We start from the raw sequence: 19710 nt of genomic DNA on the forward strand, positions 1-19710 counted from the left end.
ATATTCTAGCTTCTTCAAAATAGCCGCCCTTTGCTCTGATTACTGCTTTGCACACTCTTGGCATTCTCTCGATGAGCTTCAAGAGGTCGTCACCTGAAATGCTTTTCCAACAGTCTTGAAGGAGTTCCCAGAGGTGTTTAGCACTTGTTGGCCCCTTTACCTTCACTCTGCAGTCCAGCTCACCCCAAACCATCTGGATTGGGTTCAGGTCCGGTGACTGTGGAGGTCAGGTCTCCACTTTTTGTTAAGTACATAACTCCACATGTGTTCATTCGTAGTTTTGATGCCTTCAGTGAGAATCTACCAACGTAAATGGTCATGAAAATAAAGAAAACACATTGCATGAGAAGGCGTGTCCAAACTTTTAACCTGTATTTATATATATCAAAATATGATTTATTAATATATTAAAATACATATTGAAATAATAAAAAAGTGGGCGGTTCGAGTAGGCGCTTCGCCCGTTTCCGTGTCTCGTTTGTCACGTGACGCGTCACCATGGCGGAGCTCGGCGAGGAGAGTCCGGCGCGGCGGCCGGGGACGGAGGCTGCGGCCGGCGGCTCGGCGGACCTGCGCAGCGTCCTGGTCACCAGCGTGTTGAATTTAGACGAGCTCGACACCGACCTGTACAGGTCAGTGCGGCCGAATTTGGATGAAAATGCCCCTGCTGCAGGCTGCGTGTTATTGAACATGTTAGACGCGTCTGCGGGATGTGACAATGGTATCCTGTTTGGCGTCATTTATTGACAGTCCAGGTTATCGCGTCTGCTATTTAAATTGTGTTAAATAATGTGATGAGTATAATATACGACGATCAGTACAGGGAATTGTGTTGAATTCCAAGTTACGTTTTAACTCATTGGATCCAACCCAACGAATCGGCAGCTAATAGTGCGATCAGACCACGTTCTGTATCTCTTAAAGGAGCAGCAGCTCATTACTGCAGAGTCGAATTAAAACCCCTTCCAGGTTTTGGCTGACTCACTGTGTCAGGATGACTATCACCACTGTATTAAAAGCACCAATATTTTGCTGAGATTGTGATTTTAATCTTTTTTTTTTATATATATAGAGGAACTCATCACTGGATTCCTCGCACTCAACGTCTTTTTGGAGGCCAGATCATAGGACAGGCCCTGGTCGCCGCTGCCAAGTCGGTGAGCGAGAAGCACTTTGCGCACTCCCTGCACTGCTATTTTGTTCGAGCTGGTGAGGATCTCTTGTGGTCGGAGATATTTTGTTACAAAAGGGATTATCATGGAACAACTCTGATGAACTTTTGCTTTTTTTTCTCTCTCTCTCTCTCTCTCTCTTGCAGGAGACCCCAAGGTTCCCGTCTTGTACCAAGTGGAGCGGACGCGAGACGGCCGCAGTTTTTCGGTTCGTTCTGTGAAGGCCATACAGCATGGGAAACCCATTCTCATTTGCCAGGCATCGTTTCATCTTAACCAGCCGAGCCCGCTGGAGCATCAGTTCACGATGCCCACCGTCCCTCCCCCAGAGGACCTGCTGACGGTTGAAGAGCTCGTCCAGCGCTTTCTGAGGTGAATGTGGTCCGTCTTCTGCAAAGAGTCGGATTAACCTCACACACCTCGCTGACCTCAGAATTGCTCTCGCTTTCCAGTAAAACTGATTTGGCTGAGACTGCCAGACATGGGCTCAATAAAATACTGGCTGAGGAGGTTCCCATCGAAATAAAACCGGTCAACCCCCCAGATTCATTAAAGCACTTTGCCATGGAACCGAAGAAGCTCTTTTGGGTTCGAGCCCGAGGACATATTGGTAAGGATAAATGACGAAAGCCACTGTGCTGAATGTGTAAGGTGAATTGAGTAACCAAGCTCTTTTTTTACCAGGGGAAGGGGACATGAAGCTTCACTGTTGCGTTGCTGCCTACGTGTCTGACTATGCCTTCCTTGGCACTGCTCTGCTGCCGTACCCAAGGCACAGAGTCCAGTTCTCGGCCTCGCTGGATCACGCCATGTGGTTCCACAACAGCTTCCGGGCGGACGAGTGGATGCTGTATGAGTGTGACAGTCCTTGGGCTGGTGAGATTACAGCACACACGGTTCTTGATATGTGCTCATTGGGGTGGTAGTGGCCAGGTGGGTAACACACTCGCCTATGAACCAGGTTCAAACCCCAATTACTGCCATTGTGTCCCTGAGCAAGACACTTAACCCTATGTTGCTCCAGGGGGGACTGTCCCTGTAACTACTGATTGGAAATCAGTCTGGATTAGGATTTCTGATAAATGCCGTAAATGTAAATGTAATTGGCCACTTTATAGGCCACTACAGGAAGGAGGCATTGCAGCAATACTGCTGTGGTTTGTGCATCCTACAAACACGTTGTCAACATCATACTGTCAGGTCTGAAAGTGTGCGACTAAATGACAAGGTTTCTAACAGAATTTGTTCTGTGTATTTACAGGGGGCAGCAGAGGCTTGGTGCAGGGCCGCTTGTGGAGAAAAGATGGGGTGCTAGCAGCTTCCTGTGCTCAGGAGGGCGTGCTGAGAGTGAAAGCCAACGCGGAAAGCAGATCCAAACTCTGAGTTCAGCTGGCAGACTGTTTAATTGTTCTGCTGCCTAGTGTAAATGGGCTCTGTCGAATTTTGCACTGTTGAAACTTGTTGATCAAGATTCATGATTTTTATTCATCACATGCATAGTTGTACAAGTACAACATGCAGTGAAATGCATCCTGAACAGCTCTGTTTAGGTTGTGCATAGTTAAAAATATAAATTATATAAAACAAGTCAAATAGAATAGCAGAATTAGAATGTTCATGTAAAATGAAATAAAATAGTGAGTTACAGGGTGAAGATTCCAACTGAAGTGCGTTGTGCGATAACCAGTGTAGCAGTGACCGATGAGTAGTGATGAAACGAACAAACAGCAGTAATAAACAATCAGCTAGTCCGGGTGTGAGGGCATTCTCCTTCGTTCTGCGTTGTCCAAATTGATCTTGAACTAATTTCATGTAAGCAGAGCTGTAAGTTCGTGAGCAATTAAATCTTTCGAAATGAATATAGCAGAGTTCCTGTAATCATACGCCAGTATACAAATGTATGAATGTTCTTTTTTATAATCTTTATTAAATTTTTATATCATTTTTATATAATTAAATAACGTTTTGATATTAACTCCTGTGGGGCAATTTAGAAATGAACATGTTGAATTAATCAACCTATTGTCTGAATTTACAATATAACTGCAACCCTTAAAGTATTACATTGTCACAATTGCATTTAATCATTTGTTTATTTAATGTCTTCATATTGCTTCCAAGTGAATTAAAATGCATATTTTAAACCACAAATATATTTTTTGTTCCAAAACAATAAAAAATAAAGCGCAGCAACATTCCGAACCGGTAGGGGGCGACGTGCATTTCGGAGGTGCGCCTCCGGAAAAGCGAAGAAAATCCCAGCGTTCCGCGGAGTCGACGTGTGCGCGGCGATAGATAGATTTCCCCCCCAAAAAAAACTTATTCCGCGGGGAAAGCGAGCGCGTCCCGCGTCTCCGGACCGCCATGCCGCGCGTCTACGTCGGCAGGTTGAGTTACCACGTCCGCGAGAAGGACATTCAGCGGTTCTTCAGCGGCTACGGCAAGCTGCTCGAGATCGATCTGAAAAACGGGTGAGGGGAGAGTTCCGACCACGTTCCGGTTCGGTTGGCGCTGCGAATACCATTTTACTTTTTAACCGGGGCGGGCTGAACGGAGCCGATTGAGAGCGGAGCGTTGCGGGCTCCGCGGCTTCTTTGTCGCGGGCCGTGGACAAAATGGCGGATTGTCGGCGCTTGAGCTCCTGCCATTTTGCCTCACGACGGAGTAACATGGCCGAACGTCCAGTGAATCGCTTCACTTTTGCCTGTGTACGTGAACAGACAATCGAGCAGAATCGGAACTGTTCCCACGTTTACTCAGTGTGACCAGAATGAAAAACGAATATGATGTTCGTATAGGATTTTACCACCTGGGGGCCAGTACTGTGTTCTGAAAGGCCTCTTGTCTCCCAACTTTGCAGGTACGGCTTTGTCGAGTTCGAGGACAACCGCGACGCCGACGACGCGGTGTACGAGCTGAACGGGAAGGAGCTGTGCGGCGAGCGCGTGATCGTGGAACACGCCCGGGGACCCCGCCGTGACCGGGACGGGTACGGCGGGGGTTACGGCGGCGGTGGTGGTGGTGGCGGCGGCGGCGGAGGGGGCGGGGGCGGCGGCCGCAGTAAGTCACGGTCTCATTCCAGACCGGATCCGGCAGAAACGTGTCTTGTGTTGCAGGTCGGGAGATGCGCGCTTGCTCATGTTCTCGCGAGATTTGACCGGCTTGTCTTGGTTGGTGTGGGAGGCGCTCCGGGCCAGATGCTGCGGACACCCGCTCACCGCCATCCACAATTTATCCCATGAGATCTGTACATTTCGTTAGATTCATGTGTACTACGTTACCATTTACTAGTACTAGTTTAAAAGTTTTATGCCGCGCAATGCTGAGGTCTATAAGAAGATTTTAATTTAATTCAAATGGTTTACTCGAGGGGAATGGAACGAAGAAAAAAAAATGTTAATTGTTTACATGACAACTGTGGAGCCCCTACTCTCATTTTGTGGAACACTTTGAATAAATGTTATTTACTGGAGGCTGGTTGCCATGTAAACAAACCGTTTGACATGCTGTGTATGTACATATATCATTTGAATTCAACATTAACAAAGTGCTTGATGTTTCAATTTGAAAGAGTCCAGTGCGGGCTGAGTCCGAGTCCATTGAGGCTAAGATGACTGCCTGTCCCGTTTGGCCTTGGCTTTCACCTTACAATGTGTGTGTGACCTTTGCCCTTTGACCCTTGGCTGACCTAACCGGAAGCCATGATGACAGCAGCCTTTTGCCAATAGACCAGGGTGATGGTGAGGAAACCCATTGGTTTTTATGTTGAACGAAATACTGGAGCAGTAAAAGCCAAAACGAAGCTGCCATCTAGTCCACTTAATTTGTATTAAGCAGTGGAGGCCATTGCTGTGTGCCATTGGCTGACGGTAGACTGTGGTAAAACCGTCTGCATCTTTTTTCAATAAGTAACCACTTTTGCATTCATTCACTCTTGGTTTTGTAGGGGTAGCACACAATTACAGATCTTCTCTCACAAGGGTATAAACTAGTTACATTGTGCTTCAGTATAAACTCAGACTTAAATTTTTGCTTTTTGGTTTTATAAGACTATATTGGGCATTCAGGTTGTCCATTTAACCATAACAGATTGTCATTGGCTGTATATGGTGAAATACCTCTGCCAAGGCTTTTCAGATTGCATTAGTCACCAGAATGTGAGAGGACAATGGTGTCATTTTACTTTTGCTTTTTTTTTTTTCTTTTTTTTTTTCCCCAACAAGGCATAATGGGTACAGAGGTAATGCATCCTTAAGTCTTAATGTAGCTGGAAACCAGTGGTTGGCATGCCCTGACCTTTCTTTCCGCTGTTGTTTAAAGGTAGTAGTGGTTACAGCAGCAGGAGCCGCAGTGGTCGAGACAAGTACGGGCCGCCCGTTCGCACAGAGTATCGCCTCATTGTGGAGAACCTGTCCAGTCGCTGCAGCTGGCAAGACCTAAAGGTGAGCAGATTATGCTATAGCTTCACACACCTTATTATGGTGTCTGTAGACACATTTGCTCAACAAAGAAATTCTTTTGTAGGACTTCATGCGACAAGCAGGTGAAGTGACGTATGCTGACGCTCACAAGGAACGGACGAATGAAGGAGTCATTGAGTTCCGCTCATACTCTGATATGAGAAGAGCTCTCGATAAACTGGATGGAACTGATATTAATGGCAGGAAAATCCGTCTAGTGGAGGACAAACCCCGCCGACGCCGCTCCTATTCTGGTAGCCGATCAAGGTACGTGCTTTTGACACATTTTATAATTTTGGGCCTGTTAACAAATGAATCATTGTAATGTATTAAATACTGATTTCCTTTCACGTGTAACTATATAAATGTACAGAGGTTTCATTAACTATTCCTAGATGTCTGGTGGTTCTTTTTTCAATTCATGATTGGATTCAGAAAATCTTATTCTGAAGTGAACCTTTGTAAACCTGAAATGGCCACCTCTGGAAAGGACTAAATTGACTATAATGTTGATTTGTCTGAAAACATTTCACTGACAATGAATTTCTTTCCAACTCCTCAGATCTCGCAGCAGGCACCGTTCTCGGAGCCGTAGGAGCAGGAGTTCAAAGTCTCGCAGCAATTCAAAGTCTCGCTCCCGGTAAGATGACCTTAGAGCAGCGCTTCTCAAATAAGGAGCACTGCCTTAGAGTATGTTTATTTGTGAGTTATGAGCTTTTGTTCTAACTCTAACCAGTTAACCATGTGACTTTCCTCTTGCAGATCTCGTTCTCGCAGTAAGCGGAGATCTCGATCCAGGTCTGGGAGAAAGTCTCATTCCAAGTCTCCTGTCAACAAGTCTAGGTCCAACACAAGGAAATCTCGCTCCCGATCTCGCACCCGCAAATCTCTCAGTCGGTCTGTAAGCCACAAGTCTCGTTCACGGTCTGCACGGAAGTCTCGTTCCAAGAGCCGTTCTAAAGCAAAGTCGGACCGAGATTCCCGCAGCCGCTCCAAGGAGAAGTCTGTGAATAAGAAGTCTCGAAGTCGATCTGTGTCTCCAGTCGAGAATGGAAATGGGGAGCGTGCCAAGTCTGCGTCCCGATCTCCATCCCCTCAAGATGAACGCCATCCTTCAGCATCACCAGCTGAACGTTCAGCCTCCAGATCCCCGTCACGGTCCAAATCCCGTTCGCGGTCCAGGTCTGCGTCCCAGGATTAAACGTCTTTATGCATTTTAAGAGTGTATCTTCTGAAGTAGAAAGCCACAATTATGCAGTTTTTTTTTTTTTTTTTTTTTTTACAATCTGCATTAAAATGTGTGTGTAGCCATATGGAGACCACTTTGCATTGCATGAAAGCCTTGCAGCGCAGCTTTGATTAGTGGAGCTGATCATTCAGTTTTGTTTTCCAGGTATTCAGGGTTTTCACTGCCTGGCAGGTTTTCTTTATTGTCAACTAAAATGAAAGAAATTCTCAGTAATGACATTTGAGACCTGATGTTAAACGTTTTACATTGGAGACTTTCAGTAGTTTATTTGTTTTGGAAATTTGATTTCATGTTATTTGCTTTCATTGTCGTATGCTTCAATGTAGTCAAGCTGTAGCTACCTTTTCCCCCTTCCAGAAATAGCGTGCTTTGTAACTGTTCATAACTGTTCAACCATTTGTAATGTTTTGTTAAATAAAATGCTTGATTTAATTATTTGTGTTGCATCTGTGTAACAAGAGCATATGAAAGTATACTTAGTCAATAGACTAGAGAGGTTATCAATCACTGAATCTGAAAAAAAGCAGTGGACACCAATAATTTAGCACATACACAATTGTGAGGATTTATATATTTAGTGATTGTACATTTGCCAACACTTGGAAAGACTAGACAAGTTTGCACACAAAACATGTCCTCTGCATTTAACCCATCACCTTTAATGAGGATTGGACAGTCATGAAAGGTGCCTGGCGATCAGTGTGTGTGGACCATACATTGCTCAAGGTTAATTAGGTGACACCCTTTAATTACATGTCCGCTTCCTTACCCACCAGGCCACCTCAACTTATACTGTATTATCTTATTTAGGTAAAGTCTTATCTGTTCCAAAATAGCACTTCTTACTGTATACTGTGGCAACAACACAGTATTTGAACAGATTGCCTCAGTGTCTGTTTGAAGTGTCATTTGTCCATTATATTTCTGTTTAATAACATCCCGGGTTCGAATCCCACTTACTACCATTGTGTCCCTGAGCAAGAAAATAAACCCTAAATTGCTCCAGGGAGACTGTCCCTGTAACTACTGACTGTAAGTCGCTCTGGATAAGGGCGTCTGATAAATGCTGTAAATGTAAATGATTGTGTCTGTATTTAATAAATATTCCTATAATTATTTGACAGATTAACTGTAAATATAATTCAAATTATTCATAAAGGTCGGGTATTTAGAGAACACATTTCATAGTAGTTAATGATAAATGTAAATGCTGTAAATGTTCATGCAAATGCATGTACATTTCATTTTCCTCAATGAGAACCTGTAAATGTTATTGTTGCCAGATTACTTGACCAGTTACAGCTCTTTTGCCACTTAAAAAACCGTACTTAATTTTTTCAGACCTGGCAACCATGTTGCTAACATAAAGGCGGCTATAGTTACTGTTGTGGTTTCCCAGAATCCTCCTCGATACGAAGCTAATAGACCTAGCCTGTAGCTAAGTTCTGCACACGAAAATGCCTACAACAATGCCGAAACACCGAGTTACTTGTATTATTTGAATGCAGATTTCTTTCCCGCAACCTTCGCGAAAGTCAGGCATGGCGGCGGAAGCGAATCGATAAATATCCAGGGCTGCCCGTTCACCGATTTGTCGACCACTACGGCCGCGAGCCAAACGTCACCAACCCGGCAAGCTGGTGTCGTGGCGGGCGCCTTGCGCCTCGAAAATTCTGCGGACGTAACATGGACAAAGAGCCACGCAGCGTCGTTATATTTAACTCGTCCAAAAGGGAGTTGTACTCCGCGAACAACGGATACAAATCCATGCAGAAAAGGCTGCGGACTCAGTGGAGGATTCAGAGGTAACTGCGGTGTCTGCTGTGGCTCTTTTCAAATCACGTCAGCTCTTATAATAACTATTGCGTGTGTGTGTGTGTGTGTGTGTGTGTGTGTGCGCAGTATAAAAGAAGACCTCACTTTGGATAAACTTGCAGGTGTCAAACTGTGGATTACTGCTGGTCCTAGAGAAAAATTCACTGCTTCTGAGGTTGGTTTGAGGATCTGCATCTTTGTAAAGATTCCCCTTCCCTATTGTATGTATTATGTAATAAGGATGTGGATTATGAATGCACTTTTATACAGCTGGAAGTGCTTAAGCAGTATGTGGATAGTGGTGGAAATATCCTTGTGATGCTGGGAGAAGGAGGAGAAAGAAAACACGACACCAATATCAATTTTCTCCTGGAAGAGTTTGGCATCATGGTGAATAATGGTGAGTTTGCTGGAAAGAAGTCTCTGAGATGGGGAAGATAGAGGATAATTTGTGTTGTTGGCTTTCTGACAGATGCTGTGGTGAGAAATGTTTATTACAAATATTTTCATCCCAAAGAAGCGCTTGTGTCTAACGGGGTTTTAAACAGGTAAGGTTTACTGCCATGCATCAAGTCTGAAATGGTTTTACCGCTTCATCATTACAGGCTGCATTTATCATGGTTCATGTTGTGTGTTTTTTTATTTTTTAATTCGCCATTTAGGGAAATCATTCGAGCTGCTGGGAAAGCAGTGACGGGGGTCATTGATGACGAAAATGTCGGCAACAACGCACAGTAAGTCCCTTAGGGCAAGAATTAGCTTCGTTTAGTTGTGTGGATGCCGCATGGTGGTGTGGCATTTAGTGTCGTGGCCTCACACCTCCAAGGTTGTGAGTTGGGACCTTGTGTGTGGGGAGTTTGCACGCTCTCCCCATGTTCGTGTGGGTTCCCTTTGGGTTCTCCGGTTTCCCGACATCGTACAAAGGCATGCAGACTAGGTGGATTGGCGACTCTAAATAAATTTGCCACGTGCGTGTGGGCGCACACACAGGCCTGGATGCGTCCCGCCCTCCGTCCAGTGTTCTAACAGTGGATAGTGAGTGAGTTTGGCGGACATCAATATGATATCAGATATACGGACAGATACGGAGGGTTTGGTGGACATGAGATAGTGATATGTTGTGTGCAAATAGCCAAACCCTATTCTTTGTTTGCTGTACAGGGCACTTACCTTCATTTACCCGTATGGAGCGACTCTAAATGTAATGAAACCGGCAGCAGCTGTCCTGTCCACGGGGTCGGTCTGCTTCCCTCTCAATCGACCTGTTCTCGCCTTTTACCAAGTCAAGGTGAAATCAGAATAAATTCAATGTGAACAGGATTGCTGTTATTTGTTGTTGCCTTGCTAATAATTGGTTCTTTTTTGAATTAAGGATGGAGGCAAGTTGGCTGTCCTGGGTTCGTGTCACATGTTCAGTGATCAGTACTTAGACAAGGAGGAGAACAGTAAAATAATGGTAACTTTGGGGAAAATACATAACATGTTAAAGCAACCAGCTTTGTGATTTGTCCTAATTCATCATCCCTGTGGGCCAGGACGTCGTATGTCAATGGTTGACGACTGACACCATCCACCTCAATCAGATAGACGTAGACGACCCAGAAGTGAGTTCGCAGCTCCAGTTTCATGTAACTTTTTTTTTTTTTTAAATAACTTTTAATATGTGACCATAAAATGTACCGTTTTTCCAGGTCGCCGACTACACAATGTTACCAGACACAGGACAGCTGTCAGAGAGACTGCGCGTGTGCTTACAGGAGCAGGACGAAAACCCACGCGATTTCACCTCTTTGTTTAACACATCACTCCTGAAATTGTCGACAGACAGCCTGACCCACGTTATCAAGTGAGCACCGGTCTGACTGCATGTCCGGTTCGCGGTGCATTTCATGGCGGTGCCGAACTGAAAACCGCGCGTTTGCTCCGCAGTGCTTACAAGCAGCTGAACGTCAAACACGAGGCCCTGCAGCTCATCCAGCCCCAGTTTGAAACGCCACTTCCGCCTCTGCAGTCAGAAGTAAGCGACTGATGCACAGCTTTCCGGCAAAGTTAGAACCTTTACAGGGCCAAAATATTTTAAAACAATCACCTTGAATCTACCATGCATCCTCAAATTTAAATGCACTGGTTTAAATCTTAAAGCAAAGGTAAAGTCAAATCAGGGATGTTTTAAAGCGCTCTTTTAAGTCGTTCTGGGTAAGAGCATCTGCCAAATGCTGTAAATGTGGTGATTTAGAAGATGAATAGGTATGCCAACTCGACCTTGTGTACTTCTACATGAGATTCCTTTGGCTCTCTGAATGCAGGTCTTTGAGCCAGCTTTCAAAGACTTGCCCCCTCCCATGCTTGACCTCTTTGACCTCGATGAGACCTTTTCCTCTGAGAAAGTACGACTGGCTCAGCTCTCAAACAAATGTGAGTCTACAGGCTTACACTCATAGTCACAAACATTATTTCTTCAATTCTCTAATAAAACTTAAGGACTTTTTTTTTTTTTTTTTCCCCTGCTGCTAGGTTCAGATGACGATATGGAATTTTATGTGCGGAAGTGTGGGGACATACTTGGGGTGACTGGAAAGCTGGACAAAGAGCACAGAGATGCCAAGCACATTCTTGAGCATGTGTTCTTTCAGGTCGTGGAATTCAAGAAACTTAATCAGGTGAGCTCAGTTTGCGAAGGGCAGAGCAAGACGAAGACTAAAGTAGAAAATAAAATGTGTTTATCTTGGTTCTCAGGAGCATGATATTGACACCATGGAGGGACAGTTCTCACCCCACTCCTGAACCAACACGTTGGGAAGCAGAGAGAACATATGGAAGCAGCTGCGCACAGCTATCATATTTACAATAAGGCTTATTTTTTTTAATAAACTTATCCAGGTACATTTAAAAAAAACAACTTTATTTACTTTTGTAAATTTACATTAAACTTTTTGATCATCAAAATTCGAAAGTGTCAGTTTTGTCTGGATGTGCTTGTTCCTCGTGACTTATGGGGAGGGGGGGGGGTGTCAGTGAATTCAATTATTTTTTTTTTTTTTTTTTTTTTTTTTTTTTTTTTTTTTTTTACACTGACTGTCACCTACCAATTAACTCAGAGACCCAGGTTCATGGATGGGTGAAGCTGTAGCTCCTTCTCTGCCTCAGTTATCAAGGAAACCTCGTCTGACTGCAAGAGGAGCGCCTCCCTCCACGACCGCTGGCCCTCAGACAGGGTGGTGAAAGGTGGGGTGCAGGACCCGATCAGAGATGAAATCTCACCCAACAAGCTGCACACAGGGGGCGCGGATGCGTAATTTGGGCTCCAGGTAGAGTCCAGCACACTCGTCTCCGGCCCAAGCTTTGAGCCATCTGTAGGCTTAATGAGAGAGACTTCCCACGACGGATGCGTGCTGGTCAAGTCGATGCAGGACAAATTAAGCGAACTGGCTAAAACTGGCCTTTTGAAGTGAAAGCACGCCTGTGGCGTCGACGACTTGCTCCCCACAGCAGACAGAAGGCCAAGGCTCTCAGCACCGAGGTTATGCAGAGGTGTACTCTGATTGGACACCAGCGATGGGGACAGCAGGACACTTGGCGATTTAGCCAGGGGCGTCACAATAGTCGGGGAAGATCCCGAGTATTCCACCACAACACCCACAGTGGGATTCAGCCTGCTAGACGACGGTTCCACTGCTGCAGCCAACATGGAGGAGCTCGGGTCTAATACAAAACCTCTGTCGAGATCTGAAAGAGACAGACTCTCATGGCTCCTCATGTCTGGAAAAATAGCAGAAACAAAACGCCAGGCGTTACAAGGCTTCAACACATGTCATTTAAAAAGAAATCTACATTTACGGCATTTTCTTATCCAGAGCGACTTACAATCAGTAGTTACAGGGACAGTCCCCCTGGAGCAACTTAGGGTTAAGTGTCTTGCTCAGAGACACAATGGTAGTAAGTGGGATTTGAACCTGTGACTCTGTAGTCTTCTGGTTCATAGGCAAGTGTGTTACCCACTAGGCTACTACCATAATTACTATTAATAAACGTGTCAAAAGTAACACTATCACAGCCATAGTTAAAACTATTTCCTTACCTGCCGCACAGATTCTAGCAGCGTCCATGGTGCGTTACGGCAACGTTTTAAAAGCGTTCAGCTTGTATTTATAGGGCCTGTTAATCATGTCGGAAGTTTGGAAGAACAGCGTCACCCATGTTTAGGAAGTGCACGCGGCACTTCACCTGTTAGCAGTCATTTAATTACACGGTTTTTTTTTTTCCCAATTACATTCAATTACACCCCCAAACGTCATATTTAAAAAAAAAAAAAAAGAAGAAGATAAAACCGATAAAATCCTGCGCCCGTGAAAAAAAAAAAAACTACATTTCCCTCATTTGGGCGCGGACGGAGAGCCGCGCTGCGCATGCGCACAACTCCCGGGAAAACTTACAAAAAAAGAAGCGCGAGAGCGGACGCCGCGCGCGCCGCCGCTATGACCGTCCCGCGGCTTTCGGTGTCACAATAACAGCTCCCGGCGGCGCGGATTGACGCGATTCCAGACGACGACGTCGCGTTTTGTCGCATGCATCAGTCGGATTTGCTGCACCCGGGTTTGCCTTTGCGGGGCTTGGCGTGGAAATGTCCTGGTGGTCGCGCGGGTAAGCGGTAACACCATTGTCACCTCTCGCGGTCCCATTGTCCCCGGTCGCAGTTCGGTCGGGATTCCGCGGAGTTTTCGTGTTTGCCAGCTGCCGACCGGGCCATTGCGGAAAGAGCGGGTTTCGACGGGCCAGCAGCCAGGTTAACCTACACGATTAACGCCCCGACAGACCACCTCCAACCTTTTTTTCCCAGCTCAACTAATGTCGTGCTTGTCGTGGTTTACTGTACAGTGCAGCTCCTGCGTGGTGGTTGTGAATGACACACAATTCACGGTGGAGAAATGCTCGGCGCGAACAACCAGTTCATCCAGCACGACTAGCCCTAAATTGGAGGGAATTCAGGAATCGTACGATCGCCGATCGTAAACGTCAAGCAGCGTCGCCGTGATTAAAGATTGCCACTTGCAATTTCCCAATCGAACGGATCGGGTGTTTTTATTATTATTATTATTATTATCATTATTATTATTAAGACCTTGTGACAGCTTGACGCTAAAAGTCAACACGACGCCCGGTAATGGGGTTGGGGGCGAGGGGAACAGCGCGATTTCGTGTCAGTCGGCCCTTTAGCGCCCTAACACGTTGCTGCGATGCCGTTTTGTTCCCCCAGTGAGGACGGCGAGGAGGCCATGTGCCAGGACACCGACTCCGATGTGGCCGAGCAGAGGGACTGTGGGAAGGTTAAGGTGAAGTGGACGCAGGAGGAGGTGAGTTCGCAGTGGATCCGTTTTTTTAATGCGTTCTTATTTATATTTACTGCATTTACCAGACCCTCTTATCCAGAGAGACTTACAATCAGTATTTACAGGGACAGTCCCCCCTTAAGGTTAAGTGTCTTGCTCAGGGACACAATGGTAGTTAGTGGGATTTGAACCTGGGTCTTCTGGTTCATAGGCGAGTGTGTTACCCACTAGGCTACTACTTATTTATCCAACCCCATTGTTCATATTTACACCTTAAACATTGATCATCCCTGCAATTTTATGTGTTGACCCTCCCCTTTTTTACTAGGATGACAACCTAAGAATTCTGGTCCAAAAATGTGGCTCCAATGACTGGAAAAAAATCGCTGGTATCTTGCAGGTAAGTGAATGACACTAAATGACACGATGAAGTGCATGCCCTTTTTATGTGATTGTTAACAACCAAAATAAGTTAACAAACACACAAACTAAACTTGTTTCAAACTAAACTTTTTTCAAACTACTTGTTTCATTTCTTTAGAACCGTACAGAGCATCAGTGTCAGCACCGCTGGTGTAAAGTCCTAGATCCAGACCTGGTCAAAGGACCATGGACGAAGGAAGAAGATGAGAAAGTAAGTTTAACCATCATGGCCAGTGAAATGGTGTTGATCAGCGCGGTAGTCCCTAGTCAGGTGAAGAAAGTCCTCCGGGAACAGAACAGCTTGTCCGACTAAATGGTTCACTATCTGTTATAACACAGTTTCAAACCCCACTTACTACCATTGTGTCCCTGAGCAAGACACTGACCCCTGAGTGTCTCCAGGGGGACTGTCCCTGTAACTACTTACTGTAAGTCACTCTGGGTAAGGATGTCTGCCAGAAAAAAAAAAAAAAAATTTTAATGTAAATGTTCACAGGTTATTGAGTTGGTAAACCAGTACGGCAACAAGCAGTGGGCCATGGTGGCGAAGCATCTGAAAGGCCGTCTGGGCAAGCAGTGTAGAGAGCGCTGGCATAACCACCTGAACCCCAATGTGAAAAAGTCCTCTTGGACTGCAGAGGAGGACCTCATCATTTACAAGGCCCACCGCGTGCTGGGTAACCGGTGGGCTGAGATCGCCAAACTGCTTCCTGGAAGGTATTTCAGTTGCTCATGTAATCAGGTAATGTACTATGTTGTGTATACATGTTTTTATGACTAACATGTATATATTTTTTAAAATAAATTTAGAACGGACAACGCTGTGAAGAATCACTGGAACTCCACCATCAAACGTAAGGCCGAGATGGGTTTCTATGCCATGGTGGACCCATCCTTGAGAGTGGTTCATCAGGAGGAACTTGGAGAGGCAGTTCCTCAACAGAGCAATGCACAGCAGGTTGGCTTGACTATTACAACTCACCGGTGAAGGTGTCCTTCCCTACACATCTGCCTTGAGACTGATTCCCTGCTTTGACAGGTGGAGTTGTCTTATGACAGCGGATTGGAAGTCACTCCTGTTGTGGGGGAGACTCTGCAACAGGTACCTATGCTGGTTTATATGGCCTGTCACTTGAGCGTAAAAGATATGAAGAATGCCTGTTCATTTTTGTATACCTGCAGGAGACGCCAACTCCAAAAGCTGAAATTGTTCTGTGTAAACCCGAATCCCCACCATGTCGAGGAAGAGTGACCCCTAAAAGTGAGCCAGACAGCGCTGCAGAGTCGAGCACCAGTAGCTGGGTCCCAGACGGCTCCGGCTTCCTCTCTCCTTCTACAGCTCCTGCCTTGAAGGAAGTCATGGAAATGATGGAAGGGGTGAGTCTTGTGCTTGATTCATGTACATGAGGTCTGGGTTTGTCTCCCCCAATGAGGTCAGATGTAGACAAAATATCTGCTGTAATCTTTCATGTTTCCAAAGTTACCGGTTACCATAACATGCACTACTTGGCCATATACACACTACTGATATAGTATTATGTATGTTAGCTGAAGGGAGTGAAGCCTACAGTCCTTAGATTAGGTAGTAGCCCAGTGGGTAACACACTCGCCTGTGAACCAGAAGACCCAGGTTCAAACCCCACGTACTACCACTGTGTCCCTGAGCAAGACACTTGCTCCAGGGGGGGGTCTATCCCTGTAAGTCTGACTGTAAGTCTCTCTGGATAAGGTTGTCTGATAAATGCTGTAGATGATGTAGATAAATAATATTAATAGGTTTGCAGACCACTTGACCACCTGTAGCATAGAGGTGTGAACCTTCACTGGTCTCACGATTCGATTATGATCATCAATGTGTTGATATCGATGCATTACGATGCAATTTTCTGCTTAGTCATGAGGTTTTCAAATGCAAGAGTTAAGGGTCAACTGTGTGGACGCTTTGATTTGCTACAACGAGTAGAAAAACGGGTCAGTTTGCACTCCCCTGATTCCACAAACGTGGAAAAAGATGTCTGTGACGTCAGGTGAGCGTGGACTGAACACAGACCATCTGCTCATTGGAGAAAATCTAATCTAAATCTTTCAGAACTAACCATTTTCCTCCATTCCCATCATTCGAAGTTCAATAAATGAGCTAGGTGCGAGAACAAGGCCGCCGGGTGAAACTCTGACCCGGACCGGTGCTGTACTCAGATCAGGCTGCCACAGTCACTACCGCCACTACTTTTTAACGAGAATTTTAAGACCGCCGCCAGAATTATTAACGAGAATTATTGAAATCTCTCCATTATCCCCTATTTCAGGACATAGAGGGATGGAGTAATCTGACCGATGTGACATTTGACCTACCTGAGGAGAACCAGGGCTCCGAGGTGCTGCAGTTCCGTCTGGAGGGCAGCACGCTGCAGGAGCTCAGCAGGGCCAGTCGAGGAGAGCTGATCCCCATTTCACCCGGAGGGGTCACCCCACCTTCCATCCTGACACGCCGGAGCCGCCGCCGCATTGCCCTGTCTCCTGACCCAAATGACTCAATGACTCCAAAGAGCACTCCAGTCAAGATTCTGCCCTTCTCACCATCACAGGTAGTGAAACTAAGCAAACCAGCAAGTTCAGAAAAGTGTACCAGACATTTTTGCTATAAGCTTTATTTGATTTGTTTGAAGGTCCCCTGTCATGAAAATGTCACTTTGTGAGATGATTTAACATTAACACGAGTTCCCCTCACCTGTCTACGGTTCTGCAGTGGCTAGAAATGGCGATAGGTGTAAAGAGTACTTTGGTCATTCTGCTTCGCCATTCAGAGAGTGGCAGCTCAGGCAGTCGGATCTGGAATTTGTCCCCTTATGTCGTCACCTTTCTATTGCTTTGTCCGCCCAGAGAATTTCCAGCCCCTCCCCTAAAAAAAGTATCTCCACCGACCATCATGGTTTGAAAACGCGCAACGCATTGCAGTTGCCCTGTGATTGGATGTAAAAAGGATCACAAATGTATTTTAGTTCAGTCACACGAGACTCTGAAGAACCAGTGGGTTAGTTAATTTTTTTCTGGAAAAACGGCGACAGAATTTCCTTTTTGCGCCAAACTAAAAGTGTTGATGTAATTTCAGTGAACGCTCACTCGCTCCTCTTCCTCGTCCCGCCTGTCTCCTCCTAATTTGCATTTAAAGCTACAGACACCAAAAGTTTGCGTCCTGGGGAAATCTCATTGTGTGACGGGTGAAAAGTGGCTGTAATTCTGCACCGCCGGCGAATTTTGGAAAGAGACAGTGTTAGGGGACCAATAAGACCGATACAAAAGCAAAAAAAAAAAAATCATAATAGACAACCTTTAACATTTTAATGTTTCATTTTATAGTTCCTGAACATGTGGACCAAACAGGACACCCTGGACCTGGAAAATCCTTCTCTCACGTCAACCCCTGTGTGCAGTCAGAAAGCCATTGTCACCACACCCCTGCACCGTGACAAAACTCCACTTACTCAGAAGGAGAACTCAGTGTATGTCAACAAAGCATAAATGGGAACTTTAGCAATGAACTATGGATTGTATGGAGCAAATTGAAATCAGATTTTTGCTGTCTTTTTGCAGATTTATCACTCCGAACCATAAGTCTGATCTGGACAACATGCCTCGTACTCCAACACCTTTCAAAAATGCAATGGAGAAATATGGTCCGCTACGTCCTTTAGTGAGTATTTAAAATTACTCATTAATTTCCAGCAAATGTAGCTTTATCTTTTTTTCCAGCTTTATCTGACAAACTTATCATTTTAAGCCCCCTACTCCAAATCTGGAAGAAGATTTGAAAGAAGTTTTGCGTAGCGAGGCTGGAATTGAACTAATCGTGCAGGATGAGACTCCACCTGAGCAGAGGCGCAAACAGGCGGTGAGTTTGACTCTGAAATTTCTGAATTATTCTTTAAAATGTGGACCGAAGCATGGTTGGGCTTCATTATAAGTCCAGATTTTCATTATCACTAAATAACGCTCAAAGACTGGAATTTGGTAAGAAAAAACAGAATGGTTAAAAATACCTGTACTTGACTATTAAAAGAACCACCAAGATACTAGCTTGTGGCATCACTAAATCAAAATGATTTGATGATCAAGATGAAGCATTTTCACTGATATTTTGCCTATGCCTATTGTCTATGTCTGGGAAAATATTGAATTTAAACTTGGCTATTTCCTGCATCATGCATGTTTACCAGCATCGCCCTCCAATGAAGAAGGTGCGCAAGTCTCTGGCCCTGGATGTCATTGATTGCAATGAGCCAGTCCGAATTCAGCCTTCAAAGCCTGTTTCCAAACTAAATCCAAAGGTTTGCAGAATTCAATAAGCCTAACATATTCTGTGAATGTTAATATTTAATTTTATTAATAAATAGTGTCTTATTCATTTATTTATTTATTTGTTTGTTTATGTATGTATTTATCTATTGTTAACATTATTTTAGGCAGAAACATCACTGCCAACATCATTCAACACATCTTATTCCTTGAAGAAGGAGGACAGTGTGTTAGATCAAGGATTTATCCTTGGACCACCTGAAGTTGGAACAAATGCCAGTTCAGGATTTCCAGTGCCGGTAAGCTTAATAGTGAAGTTTAATATACATTTATAAACCTTAAAGATAATTAGGTAAATGTTTCTGATATCCTTTGTTGGTTTTTCTTTAGATGTCTCAAGAATGGGAAGAAGTTGTGTGTGGACGGACGAAAGACCAGCTGTTCTTGACTCAGAGAGCCAGACGATTTCTCCGTTCCCTCAAATCTAACGCACCCAACCGAGCTCTTATCCTGTCTTGACCATTCATTCAGAACCTTTCAGGCTCTTTCTCCTTAGTGCAGATCCCATTTGCTTGTTTTCTATGTAGTTAAACAAGGTGCTTAAGATAAGGGAAAACGTGATTACTTATTTTTGTCTTTGAGTCTTTTTTCAGGCAGTTGTCCTCTTTGTTTTTTTTTTTTTTGTTTTTTTTTATACATGCATTCTATTGTGTTACCTTATCTCATGACAATTAAATTGCTTATGTTCCCTCGTTGACATAAGGTATACATTACATTACGTGATGAGCACTCACTTCAGGATATTGAAAATGAACATGTTCAAATAGATTTCTTATTGTCTGGACCTGTGGTACTCAAATTTTGAAATACTTTTGAAAACTGCATGAAATGTCCATGTAAGCTGCAAATCAGGTAGACCTGTCATAGTGCTTAATTGCCCTAAATTACAACTGAAGTGAAATATGGAGTGA

The 19710-nt window shown here is 44.7% G+C and overlaps 5 protein-coding genes across 7 annotated transcripts; 4 read left to right on the top strand and 1 right to left on the bottom strand.

The window, feature by feature from the left end:
* Positions 1–497: 497 nt before the first annotated feature.
* Positions 498–3316, top strand: acot8 (acyl-CoA thioesterase 8). The gene is made up of 6 exons (XM_028998741.1): positions 498–632; positions 1073–1209; positions 1319–1544; positions 1625–1782; positions 1857–2048; positions 2434–3316. The coding sequence occupies exons 1-6, from the start codon at positions 499–501 to the stop codon at positions 2553–2555; spliced, it is 969 nt and encodes a 322-aa protein (XP_028854574.1). The 5' UTR covers position 498; the 3' UTR covers positions 2556–3316.
* A 79-nt stretch (positions 3317–3395) lies between these two features.
* On the top strand, positions 3396–7316 carry srsf6b (serine and arginine rich splicing factor 6b). The gene is made up of 6 exons (XM_028998740.1): positions 3396–3643; positions 4033–4232; positions 5493–5614; positions 5697–5899; positions 6195–6272; positions 6395–7316. Exons 1-6 carry the CDS (start codon positions 3537–3539, stop codon positions 6831–6833), a joined length of 1149 nt encoding a protein of 382 aa, XP_028854573.1. The 5' UTR covers positions 3396–3536; the 3' UTR covers positions 6834–7316.
* Positions 7317–8264: 948 nt separating this feature from the next.
* On the top strand, positions 8265–11642 carry ift52 (intraflagellar transport 52 homolog (Chlamydomonas)). 2 transcript variants are annotated; one of them, XM_028998738.1, is made up of 13 exons: positions 8265–8686; positions 8784–8871; positions 8967–9096; positions 9169–9244; positions 9359–9430; positions 9858–9984; positions 10069–10152; positions 10232–10300; positions 10388–10542; positions 10626–10713; positions 11003–11111; positions 11211–11356; positions 11433–11642. In XM_028998738.1, the coding sequence occupies exons 1-13, from the start codon at positions 8568–8570 to the stop codon at positions 11478–11480; spliced, it is 1311 nt and encodes a 436-aa protein (XP_028854571.1). In that variant the 5' UTR covers positions 8265–8567; the 3' UTR covers positions 11481–11642. The 2 variants fall into 2 exon arrangements, with proteins under 2 accessions (XP_028854571.1, XP_028854572.1); XM_028998739.1 differs by having other exon boundaries at positions 8582–8686; positions 8795–8871.
* A 148-nt stretch (positions 11643–11790) lies between these two features.
* On the bottom strand, positions 11791–12971 carry LOC114800987 (uncharacterized). Its single transcript, XM_028998931.1, has 2 exons — positions 12775–12971; positions 11791–12455 (listed from the first exon to the last, which is right to left on the bottom strand). Exons 1-2 carry the CDS (start codon positions 12800–12802, stop codon positions 11791–11793), a joined length of 693 nt encoding a protein of 230 aa, XP_028854764.1. The 5' UTR covers positions 12803–12971.
* Positions 12972–13143: 172 nt separating this feature from the next.
* Positions 13144–19702, top strand: mybl2b (v-myb avian myeloblastosis viral oncogene homolog-like 2b). 2 transcript variants are annotated; one of them, XM_028997947.1, is made up of 15 exons: positions 13144–13337; positions 13951–14047; positions 14352–14423; positions 14565–14657; positions 14943–15163; positions 15257–15404; positions 15486–15548; positions 15629–15823; positions 16753–17031; positions 17804–17946; positions 18038–18137; positions 18225–18335; positions 18661–18771; positions 18907–19038; positions 19130–19702. In XM_028997947.1, exons 1-15 carry the CDS (start codon positions 13318–13320, stop codon positions 19256–19258), a joined length of 1914 nt encoding a protein of 637 aa, XP_028853780.1. In that variant the 5' UTR covers positions 13144–13317; the 3' UTR covers positions 19259–19702. The 2 variants fall into 2 exon arrangements, with proteins under 2 accessions (XP_028853780.1, XP_028853781.1); XM_028997948.1 differs by lacking the exons at positions 14352–14423; positions 14565–14657.
* The last annotated feature ends 8 nt before the right edge of the window (positions 19703–19710 follow it).

This window comes from Denticeps clupeoides, chromosome 12 (genome assembly GCF_900700375.1).
Source record: "Denticeps clupeoides chromosome 12, fDenClu1.1, whole genome shotgun sequence".
Lineage (NCBI taxonomy): Eukaryota > Metazoa > Chordata > Actinopteri > Clupeiformes > Denticipitidae > Denticeps > Denticeps clupeoides.